Source organism: Toxotes jaculatrix, chromosome 11 (assembly GCF_017976425.1).
Source record: "Toxotes jaculatrix isolate fToxJac2 chromosome 11, fToxJac2.pri, whole genome shotgun sequence".
Taxonomy (NCBI): Eukaryota; Metazoa; Chordata; class Actinopteri; family Toxotidae; genus Toxotes; species Toxotes jaculatrix.
Genome location: NC_054404.1, coordinates 940,001 through 953,771, shown reverse-complemented (window position 1 = coordinate 953,771; position 13,771 = coordinate 940,001). Strand labels below are relative to the sequence as shown.

General features: G+C 46.6%; 1 protein-coding gene across 6 annotated transcripts in view; it reads left to right on the top strand.

Moving 5' to 3' along the window:
* Positions 1-1,840: 1,840 nt before the first annotated feature.
* Positions 1,841-13,771, top strand: part of LOC121189541 (echinoderm microtubule-associated protein-like 6) — a 44,961-nt gene continuing 33,030 nt past the window's right edge. For all 6 annotated transcript variants that reach the window (XM_041049751.1, XM_041049750.1, XM_041049754.1 and 3 more), the window contains exons 1-2: positions 1,841-2,037; positions 13,636-13,771. The exon at positions 13,636-13,771 is cut by the window's right edge and continues 24 nt beyond it. In XM_041049751.1, coding sequence (XP_040905685.1) covers positions 1,841-2,037; positions 13,636-13,771 — 333 coding nt within the window. The remainder of the gene's footprint in view (positions 2,038-13,635) is intronic.

Genomic DNA, 13,771 nt, shown 5'->3' with positions numbered 1-13,771 from the left:
GTTCACGGAGGAGCCAGTTCTATCCACTTTATTACAGAAGGACAGTTTAATCAGAGCATTATGTTAGATCGTTATACAGTCTATGATCCAAACAGGCTTCACGTGTGAAACCAGCAAAGTAAATGGCTCTTAAACGAATGGTTAAAACACAGAAAAGAAGAAGTGAAGAAAAACAGAATTATTCCTCAGTACCGTCCAGAGGGAAAATGACCAAACCACACCCTCCTGACTCAAAGGGCTTTTATTTTGAAGGCTCGGCAGCGGAAGCCCTGTGCGATGACCTGCTGTGGTTCTTGATGCTGCTGACTGGTGTCAGTCCGAAACCAGCCAGAAAACATCACTGTGAGGAGACTCGGCGCTCAGGGAGGGTCTGCGTTAGGCGTCTGGAGTCCGGTTTACTGCCCAGCTGAGTCTGTCTGTCTGTCCGTGCACCTGCCTGTCTGTCTGTCTCTCTGTGGGTGGACGGACTCGGCTGCAGCGGGAGGATGCTCTCCTCCTGCCGGGAATCAGGACTTTCCTCTCCCGTCATCCGGCCGGGATGCTGCGGTGTGAACCCGGGGCTTCTCCCTTCCTCTGCCCGCTGAAGCTGGATCATCTGCGGGGATTAAACATTTGTTTTCGTCGCTCTCTGTCGCTCTCTCTCTGAGGCTCTGTCCGGAACTGCCCGATCATTTCACGGTGGAAATAATCCGCTTCTTTTATTTTGTGAAACTGGATTATTACACATCCTGTCCCCCGGACCCTGGTGGATTTTACTCAGGCGGGTTGTGAATGGTTCGCTGAGCCGCGGCTCCGTCTCCTCCGGTGCGGCGCGTTTTTCCGGGACGCAGGAGAAAAAACCAGGCGCGCTGTAGAAACTATGGCTGGTTCCGAGGTCGAGGATTAGTGTGAGGAGGGATTATATTTTCCAGGAGCAGAATCCCCCATCAGTCGTTTGTTCATTTGCTGTTTTTTTTTTCATTATTATTATTTATTTCTGCAGTGTCTCTGTGTCTTTGGCTTTTTGGACACGACGAGAACTTTTCCAGACGCGTTAGGATCATTTTTCTCGTCTGTTTCTGTTTCTTCTTTATTTTATTTCCTTTTTGAAAACTCAGAAGAAGAAAAATCCCGGTGTCTGTAGATGGAGTGGAACAGAAAATGTTCCAGTCTGAGGCTCAGAGCGCGTCTGATGGAAAAATAAACCGCAGGAGAGGCGTGATGGGAACGCTCTGAACTCTCCTCAGAGAACCATAAACACCGTCAGTTCAGGAAAATTAAAGGAAATTACACTAAAATCACAGGAGATAAAATCAGCAGGTGAGGAGGAGACGAGCACGAGGAAATAAAACCCTGATCATATGATAAGGAACATCACAGGAACCAGAACCAGAACGGTTCCACCTGAAGTTTCTCTATTTCACCTTTGACTTCAGAATTAAAGTGACATGACGTGAAATGAGGTGAACTGATTATTAACTGATGATTAACGGATTATTAAACAGCAGCTTTCCATCAGTTACTCAGCCTCCCTCTGCTTCAGGGGTCAAACTGATTTCCAGCAGTGTCTTTGATGAAAGATTTAAAATCATGATAATCGATCAATTGGTCGATATATTTGGCATCCTTCTCTCTTTCTCGTTTCTTTACTCGTTAACCTTTAAAACTCTGCACAGTGACTCAGAGCAGAGCTGAACAAAAACCATCAGGATAAACCGAAGAGAAGAATCAACAGTCGTCAGGTTATTTACAGCTCATCAGTGAACTGATTCATAAATCTGCTGGTCTGGTCTGGAGGGTCCTGACCCAATAGAAGCGGCGGCGGCGGCGGCGGACACGGTGTCCCCTCAGATGAGTGAACATGTCGGACCGGAGCGCCCCGGGCTGCCGGCTCAGACTGGACTGGGTCTATGGTTACCGGGGCCACCAGTGCCGGAATAACCTGTACTACACGGCCGGGAAGGAGGTGGTGTACTTCGTGGCCGGGGTCGGCGTGGTTTACAACACCAGAGAGCACAGCCAGAGGTTCTACCTGGGACACAACGATGACATCATCAGGTAAGACGCTGCAGCACCTGGGTCTGTACCAGTCAGTTCACCTGAAGGTTAACACCTGAACTCACCTGTTTCCCAGACACACCTCCAGGTGCTGTCAAACTAATGATTGTGTTTGAGCCTCAGTAACACGTTCATCTTAAAGGGCCAGAGTAGATTCATGTGTTCATCACTGACAGTTTGTAATCATAAAAATTCTCAGTGTCTCCTGCAGACCGAGGACTGACAGTCTCAAACGAAGCTGGTGTTTGTTTGTTCATATCATGGCAGAGGAATGTTTGTGGTTCGATGTGTGTTAGGATCTGACGCGTAAATAGTTTTATACAGTGACGTGTTTTGTCAGATTCTGTCTCGAGGCAACTCGTCCACTTGTCTTACTCATCTGGACGTTTTGCCTCTGTTTGGTTTGGGATGAGATGTTTTTTAGAAGCTGTGGTGGGTTTTATCTCTCCCACACACTTTGGTTTATCCTCTACTTCGACTGAAGCTAAAACGTGAACAGAATCAGTCTGTGCTGCTCCACAAAACATCTGAAATCACTGCTGTCTGAACAAAGACTGGTTTTTAAAAGTTTAAATTCAGCTGAGAGCGCTCGCTGCTTCCCACAGTTCACCCTGAGCCCTGTCGTACGACATGTGAAACACGTCAGTGAGTCTGGTCCACATCACAGCAGCTGTTTCAGAGCGGGATGACTCTGGCATGTTTTCATACATGAAACGTAGAATGAGACCAGATTTACCCTCCAGTGGCTTTTTGTTTGTCTGAACTGTGAGTGTGAGGTGCAGGCTCTGTGCTGTGGCCTCAGGAGTCCATGATGCTCACACTGCTTTGTGCTATAGGCTGCAGTGAATGAGTGAATGAGTGAGGAAGTGAAACTGCACTGTGACGTCTTCACATGATCCAAAAACGTGAAATGTCTGAAAGTCACGTCTGTATTTATGTGTAATTTTTACATTTTAAACATTTTAAACTTAAATCTGTTTCCTCACAGATGTGTCACAGATGTGTGTGTGTGTGTGTGTGTGTGTGTAATAACATGTGATGTAATAATATCACAGTGTTTCGTCACCTGATCAAACCTGGAGGTTCAGCTGAGACGAGTTCAGGTGAACTCCTCCTGTTGGCAGAGGAAACAGCTCAGAGAGAAAATGGAACTGACAGGTTTAGAGATCTGACAGTAGGAAACATTTCACACAGAGATGAACCCTGAAAACGCTGTGGGCTCAGTTTGTGGATCTGCATGAACTAATTCCACATTTGTTCAGTTCACAAACATCCAGAACCTTTAATCTGGGATAATCTGAGAATGATATAACGGAGATTCTGTTCTGGAACAAGTCTCCTGTCCTCTCATTGTGTTCGAGTTCTGTTCGTCTTCACGGAGCTTTACTCTGAGTCTCAGCTCGGTTTTTATTCGGCTTCTTGCTTCAGCCTCTGTCTTCCACCTGCTGAGCAGCTGGTGGAGACCAAACACTGAGCTAAAAGAGAGGGACACTGGACTGAGAGTCCTCAGGTGGACTCAGAGACCACTCCAGATGAAGGATCATTGATCTGTAACAGGAGATAAATGTCAGACAGAATGAACTGTTAGTGCTTTTAAATGAGGCGGTTAGTTTGATGAACATCCGTTACTCTTCAGAGTAGTTCACCTGCAGTTCACAGGTGTTTGCTTCTCGAGCCTCTGAGTCTATTTCTGGTCCAGGGTTCAGGTCCAGTTCGGTGTAAACGCTCGGTTAAAGGCTCAGCAGCTTGTTCTTTACAGAGCGGTCAGATCGTGATTGTGATGTCTCTGTGAGTCTGACGATGAGGAGACGAGCTGACGGCAGAGCTCTTCATCAGCTGCTGATTCAGCACGGTCGCTTCGCTTTGACGGTTTGTTCGTACACTGAGCTCCTCACAGGTTCAGGCGCTCGTTGATGTTTAGTTACAGAGCAAGGATTTTAAATTGTACAGGAAATTCAAATTATGACAAACGTCCATGTCATTGGTTCAGATTCAGATTCAGCTGCTGCGTTGGGCAAAACCTTTGGTTGTATATAAACACTCTACACACACACACCACACACACACACCACACACTACACACACCTGGTGTATTCACCGACACTAAACAGTCTATGAGTCATCAGAGCAGCAGGCGACAGTTTATACAGCAGGCTGCAGCCTGCAGTACTGTGTGTGTGTGTGTGTGTGTGGTGTGTGTGTGTGTGTGTGTGACTCTAATTGAAAAGCTGGATGCTGCCTCAGCCGGCCATGCTCTCTGATAGGAGTGTTAAATTTGTGTTTGTGCCAAATTATCCCTCACAGCCGACTGCAGGTTCACAGCTGCACCTGGAGCTGCACGTCCTGAATCAGCTGTTAAACCTTCAGTCAGTCCATCATGGTGAGTGGCGTCTGCCTCTCTGCTGTGGCTCTGATCGTTTGCCTTCAAACGCTTCCTACACTGACTGTGTGTATTGTGCATGAAGAACATCTGTTTTCACGCACTGAGTCATGTGAGTTTGACACGCGGGCTGATAAGTCTGTAACCTGTTGAATAGCCACGTTCTCAGAGATCACTGAGAGGTGCAGCCTGTTTATGAGCTTCAGGAGTGTTTATTTCACCTGTGGACAGGTGAGCTGTGTATCCAAGCTAATGTTTAAAAAGAAGAGTGAGAACAGACCCAGGACCAGCTGAATGTGGGTTAGCACTGGCTGCAGGAAATGTCACTGTCACTGGTCCAGTCTGATGCATCGGCCTTTTCATCACTGCTGGCACCACGGCCGAGCTGTGGCAGAGGAAACCTGCCAACGAGTTCTGGTCCCGGCTCTCTGGGTTTGACCGGCACTGAGACCACTGAAGGTCTCACCGTGAGTCTCACAGGACGTGAGTCTCACAGGACGTGACCTCAGGTTCAAACCATGAATCTGTCGCTGCGTCGGATTTGGTGATTACAGATTAGTGAGTTCCTGTCACGATTTTTCCAAGAGACATGGATCCCGACCAGTTTTGGTCTCGATCCAAACCCAGAGCTGTAGATTAACTACGACAAGTGTTGTGTTTCTGTGGCCTCTGTCCTCTGAGGACGACTTTTCTCTCACAGTATTTTCCTGAATGCGTTGACATTATGGATCAAACTAACACTGAAGAACAGGATCAGCTTGTGGCTTAAAATCTCTAAACACTGATTTCCACAGTTATCAGAGCAGAGTTATCAGGATCCTCTCAGACTGAAATGTGTGGAAGCAGCAGAAACAGGACTGAAGAGCTGCTCTTAATGAATTTTAACTTTATTGGACACTCTGTGTCTCTGGTGAATCGCAGACGTCCGTTTTGATCTGAGGGTTGAACCTGGTGTGTGCTGCACTGCGGCCGCTCTCTGCCTCCTCCTGTGGTCCGGGCTGACTCACACACACTGAGAGTGACAGGACACCTGTGATACCACAAGTGAGGAGGTCAAAGGTCACAGCACCCAGGGGGATAGGCTCCAGCTCCCCGCGACCCTGAAGGATCAAGCGTCATAAAGACGAATGAATGAATGAACCTACGAACGTTGCATCTGAAAAGCTGGAACCAAGTTTCCCACTTTGACATGAACGAGTGTGAGAGGATTTCTGAATGAACGGGTGGAATGTGGTGGCAGTGCTGCTGATTTATAGTTTTATTGGGTCAAAGCATTAAAAACACAGTGATCCAATAAAATGTGGATTTTTAGGATGAGAAATAATATTTTGAGTTTTTTGTTTCAGAGAGTAGAAACTCTCTGAATCATAACTGCTCCCGTTCTCTCTCTGTGCCTGATGGATTTCTTCAGTAATTGCAGGCTCCATGTTGACGCATTAAATCCATGTAGAGTTTTTCTGAAAGAGAGAGAGCGGGACGTCTTTCTCTTTCATCGGCTCTTTCATGGCTGAAGCCTCCCGGGGGGGGGATCAGCCTTTATGCTCCTCGCTGCCGATGAATAGCAGCAATTATTACGACTGGATGCTGCTGTGCAGAGCTCACGGTTCCAGCTCCATTCACATCTGCTCTCTTCAGTTTGTGGGTAACGTCGCTCCAGTGAGAACTTCTCTCTGGCTCCTGGACCTGGTTTTGTGTTTGTTTCAGTTCAGAACCGGTCTGAAGTAAATTCCCTTCATGGAAGATGGAAACTCAGGTCAAAGTTCAACGACATTTCATCAAATCCAGAACTGAATCCAAATCCTTTCAGATCCCTTTAAACAGTGTGGTTTGGGTTAAAATGAACAGGCACAGACAGGAGTCTCCCGTGTCTCCGTCCACCCTGTCCTCCTCCCCACACACACTTTGTTTCTCTGAATGTGACATTGTCAACAGTTCTCAGTGAAGGAACTAACCTCACATTAACACGTATTTATTTGGAGACTCGTATACAGCAGGTTGTGTTAGCAGCTGCAGAAACAGACTCCTGCTGTGAGACTGTGCTGGAAAAACAATAAGGTCATGTCCCGTACAGAGGAGTGTCAGGGAAGACATACAGACGCTGGAGTTTTACACGTCACATACATATGGTGGGTAAAATCACATTGTCCACAGAGAGCTGTGTGTGTGTGTGCGTGCGTGCGTGTGTGCATGTGTGTGTGTAGAGAGGACAGTGCATTTATCACACTTTCAAAAATACGATCCTGTGTTTGTCTTTCAAACACTGAATGATTCTGTTTCTGAATGAAACACACACACACACACACACACACACACACACACAGGTTATGTTCATGTCATTGTCTCACATTCAGGGTGATGAATGAGGATGAACTGTCTCTCCCTCCCTCCCTCTCTCTCTTTCTCTCTTTCTCTTTCTGTCGTCCTCTGTTTCTCCTTTCTTTCCTCTCCTGTCCCACTTCCTGTTGGTCGCCTGCAGGCAGAACCTGACCGACCAACACACACACACACACACACACACACACACACACACACACACACACACACACACAGAGGAATAACTAAACCAAAGCAAAGGACCTTACTGGGTGTGTTGTGTAGTTTTCATGCTATTTCTGCTTCACTGCATAAAATAAACCAGTCGTCTAACAGCTCAGCAGCTGAGGGGCAGGCAGGCAGAGGAAGTGGGGCTGATGAGCTGGGGCTGTTGTTCAGGTCAGTGATGGATCAGATCTTACATCTTCTTCCTGTTAGAGTAGAAAAACCTCTTTAGGCTTCAGAGAGTCAGTGTTTGGTCTCCACCAGCTGCTCGGACTGAGTCTGCTGTTTGCTGCTCAGCAGGTCGAGGACAGAGGCTGTGTACAGATGTTTCTCTGGAAATTATAATTCACCTGCATCATTGTTATTCATGTAAATATTGATCAGAGCTGCTTTAAATTAGATTGTGTTGCTGTTTGTGTTTCCAGCTGTGAAGAGTTGAATACCTGCTGGTTTCTGTGTTGGCATTCAGATTACCTGAGAGACACAATGCAGTGGAAACACGTGCACACACATTTACAGGTAACACACCTACACACGTGGTATGTGTGTGTGTATTCTCACATACGTATGGATGGATTATTGAAGCTATAGCATAAAGAATATAATGAACACAGTAAATGCATTTCTTCAGTCACCGGCCGGTTTTTTCCTGTCGTGTAAATCAAGTGATAAATGTTACTGCTGGTTGAGGGAGTGTTGGACTTCATGCATCCATTAACACAGAGAGGCTGTCAGTGTGACCTGCAGGCTCATCATCATCATCATCATCATCATCATCATCACCATCACCATCATCATCATCATCATCATCATCACCATCACCATCATCATCATCAGCAGCAGCAGCAGCAGCAGCAGCAAACACACAAACCAACCAGTTCTCCCAGAAACACTAACACAGAGCTGAGGCTGACCAGCAGGGACACCACAGGCATCGTGTGTCTGTGTGTGTGTGAGTCCTCTGAAGCGTAGCTCATTTCCTTCTCACCAGGGGAATATGCTATGCTAACTGGCTAAGCTGATGAGGAAGGGAGCTAGCGTTACTGTTGTTAGCGCTGTTAGCGGCTCGGCTCGCAGCCAGAGAGGAGGCCGAGCGGTCAGCGATGCGTTCACTGGCAGCAGGACGACGCTGCAGGCTTGTTTCAGGCTGAAGGATGTTGCGGGAGCTGAAGTTAAGTTGTGATGTTGTTTGGTTGAGTCTTAGCAGGCCGTGCGTTAACTTTTCTGTAGCTGACTCAAAAGGAGACATTTGCTGAATTATGTCTAAAGTTCTGTCCATTTTTGGGAAGTGAACACAGTCTCGTCCTGGTTTGGATGCCTCCTGTTGAGCACTGCTCTTTGTCAGGGCGGGAAGTTAGTCTTCATCCACTGATGAAGCACAAGTCTCACATTTGTGAAGTTTGTCCAGGTTTGTTTCTGTAACAGGCTCTTTGCTGCCTCATGTGGCTGATGGAGGACAAACACCCTGTGAGACTGGTCCTCTCCATCCATCATTACGGTGTCTGCAGCCACGGAGCAGCTCCACTGGAGCAGTCAGGATTAAGGGCCTTGCTCAAGGGCACCACAGTGGTGGCAACAAAGAAAGGGCAGGTGCTGCTTGGACTAATGACATAAAGATTTATGGATTCATGGTTCATCAGAAGAGTTTTCAAACTGTATGTTTCAGTTTCACATGAGAAGGACACTCCAGGGCTCAGGACTAACTGTGTTGAGCCTGGTCTTATATCTCATTCAGACTTTGCAGAAAAGGAGGAATTAGTTCCTAGAAGCCTTGTTTATTTCAGACACATGCTTTCTTTCATTTGACAGAGTTTGTTAATGGCAGCAGCGAGCAGCACAGGCCTGGTGGCTCTGTGGATTCACAGCTCAGCGGTCTTCATTAAGATGATGACTAAGAAATTAGCAGTCCAGCATCCCACCGCCAATCTGCCCCACAGCCACGAATGTTCCCACGATCTGCTGGCACTCGAACACACTAAAGCACACAATTTTCCTACACACAGATTTTACTCAGACACACACGCAAACCCCTCAGGCAGTGATGTCACTCTCTGGAAACTGGATTTAAGCTACTTATTGTAAGGAGAACGAGCAATAGACACTGAGAGAGAGCCTGAACTTATCAAGCCTTTAAAAGAAAAGAATCTGTCGATGTTATTTTAGGAAAATGTTCTTTCCTCACAGGAGGTTATTAGACTTCTTATCCGTTTGTCTCTGGAGGCAGCAGATACCCCGCAGCAACTTTCTAGGCAACTGTAAAAAGCAATATTTCCACAGGAGTTTGTCCACACAGCAGCTTCCGTCGATGATTCCTCCTCACTGCCAGAAAACAGGACGGTTTCCTGTTGGATGGCTTTGTTCCGAGCAGCTCGCTGCTTCGTTTGCCTTAAAGCCACAGTCAGATTCTCGGAGCTGAAACTGGAGCTGAGCAGTTCTGATGGACTATAGTTTGACAGTTTGTGTTTATCTCACTGACAAAACAGAGAATTTCTAATAAAAAAGCTGAGATGTACCAGTGAATCCAATGCTGCCCCGCTCCCTTCAGCTGGATGAGCTCAGAGCAGGGAACAGTGTAATGGTTAAATCAAACCAGTGCTCCCAGAGTTGTAGACCTGATACTGGACTTGTGAGAGACTTGCCTCAGACTGGACTTGGACTCATCTGATATGACCAAAGCTTGACTTGTTTTGAGACTTGAGAATTCAGCAGCTGATCAGTGCTGTGGTGAGAACAGTCTCATGAAAACACAATGAAGGAATTCAACCAGTGACAGTGATAAAATTCATTTTTCTGGCTGTGACCTGAGACAGAAACGTGAAAGGGACAAAATCTGTTTTACTCTGTGTGGAGTTTTTGGAAAGAAGCAGATTCTGAGCTCAGTGAACTCTATAAACCCACATTAACATGAAAAGGTCTGAGTGTTTTTCATCTTTGAAATGAATCGGTTGGATATTTGGATGAAAACTGTTCATAACAGCAGGAGAGGAGCAGGAAAGTCAAGACGCCGTCAGATACAACAGACTCTCCTGTGCTTCTACAAGGACGAGTGAGGAAAACAAGGTGTTGTTGTATTACACACACACACACACACACACACACACACACACACACACAGGAGGAGGAGATCCTCTGGCTTATTTATAGAAGCTGCCCTGATTTCACCATCTGCTATAAATAAAATCACCTACACTGATTTTATTCACGGCTGCATGTCTGGTGTTAATGAAGCTGCCACTGAGACAGAATTAGCCTCATCAGCTACAGTAGCATGTAGCACTGAGGAGGTCAGAGGTCACAGCGTGTGGCTTCTGTGACTCTGGACTGATGATGGAAGGATGAAAAATAAAAGGGGGGAAGGTAGAGAGGGTCGTTTTTATTCACACACACACACAGAGCTGGTTAATTTATTATTCATATGGCATTTACAATATTCATCGGAGGTTGTGTGCTCATTCCAGTTTAATTGGCACTATTAAAGTAAGTGTGTGTGTGTGTGTGTGTGTGCATTTCTAATTAACTCCTTAGATGAATGTTTCCCAGACTGCGTGCTCTCAGTCAGATCTCCCCGCTGACAGCAGCAGGAAACAGTTTTCACTCAGACGATTCGTCGCTCGGTCGTGCCGTCACGTTAACCTGTGATTCAGGAAAAGTGCTTGAATTTTCGGAAAATATGTGGCAGCACTTTCAGACGTTTATGATGGAGAGACCGTCACCAGAGAAACCACAGCATCTGTCCTTGGTTCAAGAGCTTTCACACCCTGTGTAGTCAGTTCCTTACGGCCCTCTGGTGGTCATGCAAACAGTGGCCGCTGTCTTTCAGCAGCAAATGTGCTGCTATGGTGTGTAGCTGTGACGGTGACACAAAATGTACCAAGCTGGATTCATAGTAGCTTCAGGGATTAACGGGAGTCCTGCCACAGGTACCTACGGCGCAGGATTCGATTTATAGCTGAGCATGTGTGTGTGTGTGTGTGTGTGTGTGTGTGTGTGCGTGTGTGCGTGCGTGCGTGCGCGTGCGCGTGCGCGTGCGTGTGCGTGTGTGTGCTGACTGGGAGACCCCTGGCTCGTGTAGTTTCAGCAGCTGGTGATTTGACCCAAAGTAAAAACAGGAGAAATGAGAAAAGTGCAGGGAAGAGGAGGAGAAAGGAGGAGGAGGAGGTGGTAGACTCAGAGGAGGGAGGAGGAGGAGAGGTAGGATGAACAGGGAAGGGATAAAAATATCAAAAATTCAGGCTGAAACCAGATGAAACTGATGCAGGAGCCACATCAGCATCAGCAGTGTGTCAGTTCACACTGCAACAAACAAACAAACAAGACAAACACAAACACTTTACTCTGTTTGCTCATGTTTTGTCTCACGCTGATTAAATGTTACCTGTGTTTGTCTGAAGGTGAAGTTAAAGCTCGTGTTTGATTGGACGCTTCGTGTTGCAGCAGTGCTTCTGAGTCAGTGTGGAGCTCATTACCTTTCCTTTACCTGCTGAATGAAGGAAACAGGTGTGTCAGCAGGTTAAAGCACAGGACAGGTGCGCCCGTCTGTCAGCACCTTGGCTCTGGGGATGTTGTTGGTGTGTTGATCCGTGACTTCGATGGACTCCTGTAACCTTCCACCTGTGTGGATTCATTTAACCGTGTGTTATGTGATTATAACACACACCCTCCAGCCAATCAGAGCCCACTGTTCCCTGTGGTCAGGGTGAAACACGTGATCATGGCGGTTTCAGAAAGGGTTTTCAGTGTCAATCTGAAGAACCATTCTGTGGTTCTAAACAGAACCTTTTCTTCACTGAGGGTTCTACTGTTCTCCATCAAAAGCAAAAATAAAAAACGATCCCGTTCAGCCGACGTGGAAACGGCAGCAGCTGATTGATTAGTGTGATTCATCCTTGGTCCATCTGGTTAAATAACTACAGACGTGTGCTGCTGCCGCCATGATGAAGAACATCAGCTGTTTCCTGTTATTAAGAGAAGTTTGTGATTTTAATGATTTCTCAGGCTGCACAGGATCCTCCTCTGTTCATTAACCACACGTTCCTCATGTTGTCATGGAACATTTTCTCCTTGTTAGTGGAAAAATGTAGAAACCTATATTGGTAATAATAAATATATGAATCAATAACAATCTACACAACGATGTAAAGATGAGATCAGATGTTTAAGTCTAAAAAAGAAAAGCATCAGACAAATGAAGTGAATGAACAATGAGACACAAAGAGACCATCTGTGTACCAGGTGTTTTCAGGTGTGTGTGTGTGTGTTTTGTGATGTTTGACCTTGACTCTACAGCTGTTGTGCTCAGTCCTCAGCTCCTGTGCCCTTGGCGATGTGGTAGTCATGGCAACCATAGCAGCTAGCAGGCTCATTGGCTGGCAGGTGGAAGAGCAGACAGGTTGTGGAAGGGTGTGTGTGTGTGTGTGTGTGTGTGTGTGTGTGTGTGTGTGTGTGTGTGTGTGTGTGTGTGTGTGTGTGTGTGTGTGTGTGTGTGTGTGTGTGTGTGTGTGTGTGTGTGTGTGTGTGCAGACAGCCTCCCTGAGATCAATGGAGCTCTGTTCTATTTCTGTTGTGTTTTATTCTCCTATTATTTCCTGCGCAGCCTCTACATGGTTTACACACGTCTGCCAACAACACTGACCTTTCCTGACGACACACACACACACACACACACACACACACACACTCACACACACACACACACACACACACACACACACACACACACACTCACACACACACACACACACACAGTACACTTTGCTGTGACTTTTCTCTTTTACTTTCCGTCTCTGTCTGTCCAACATGAGACTGAGGAGGATTTAAGGACAGACAAAGATCTGTTAACGTCAGAGCTGGTTCTCACTGAGAGACAAGCCAAGGTCACTGCAGCCACACACACGCACACACACACACACACACACACACACACACACACACACACACACGCACACACACACACCACACACCACACACCACACACACACACCACACACCACACACCACACACACACACTTACACACTTCAAGCACCAGGGATCATTACACCATCAACAGAGCAGAGAGGAGACTGTGTGTGTGTGTGTGTGTGTGTGTGTGTGTGTGTGTGTGTGTGTGTGTGTGTGTGTGTGTGTGTTGTTGTTGTTGTTGATAATGAAGCCAATAAGCAGTGAGTGTATTTATAGCAGTCTCTGTGTAAAGGAGAACACACACTGACCCTGGGAGATGAATGGGGGGATGGAGAGGGGGAGGAAGGGGGTGAAGGGGGGGGCAGGGGGGTGTATGTTATAATAAGTGTATGTTATGAAATTAAAGTTTATGTTTTGTTTTTCCTCTCATTTATTTATGATACATCTCGTTTCATCCTTCATAAGTTAACAACATCCAGTTTTATTCCATTTTTCAATCAGGCTTTGTTTATTTCAACTTTTACTTTAAATACATTTGAACACTTTTCCTACGTAAACAGGATTTTTCAGGACTTTCACTTGTGACGAAGTGTTTGATGTTGTGATAGCAGCACTTTTACTTCAGTAAAGGATCTGAATCTGATTGGTCGGAAATGCTAACCAATCACATGGAGGATTTCAATATTATTCTAAAGTCTGTTCTCTCTGTCTGTTTAACCTCTCTCCATCCTCCCCCACCACTTCATTGTCCTCCCCTCTCCTCCCCTCTTCCCTCCCCAGCCTGGCGTTGCACCCTGAGCGCTCCCTGGTGGCGACGGGTCAGGTGGGGAAGGATCCCTACGTGTGTGTGTGGGACACCTTCACCGTGCAGACCATCTCTCTGCTCCGTGACGGACACACACACGGCATCGCCTGT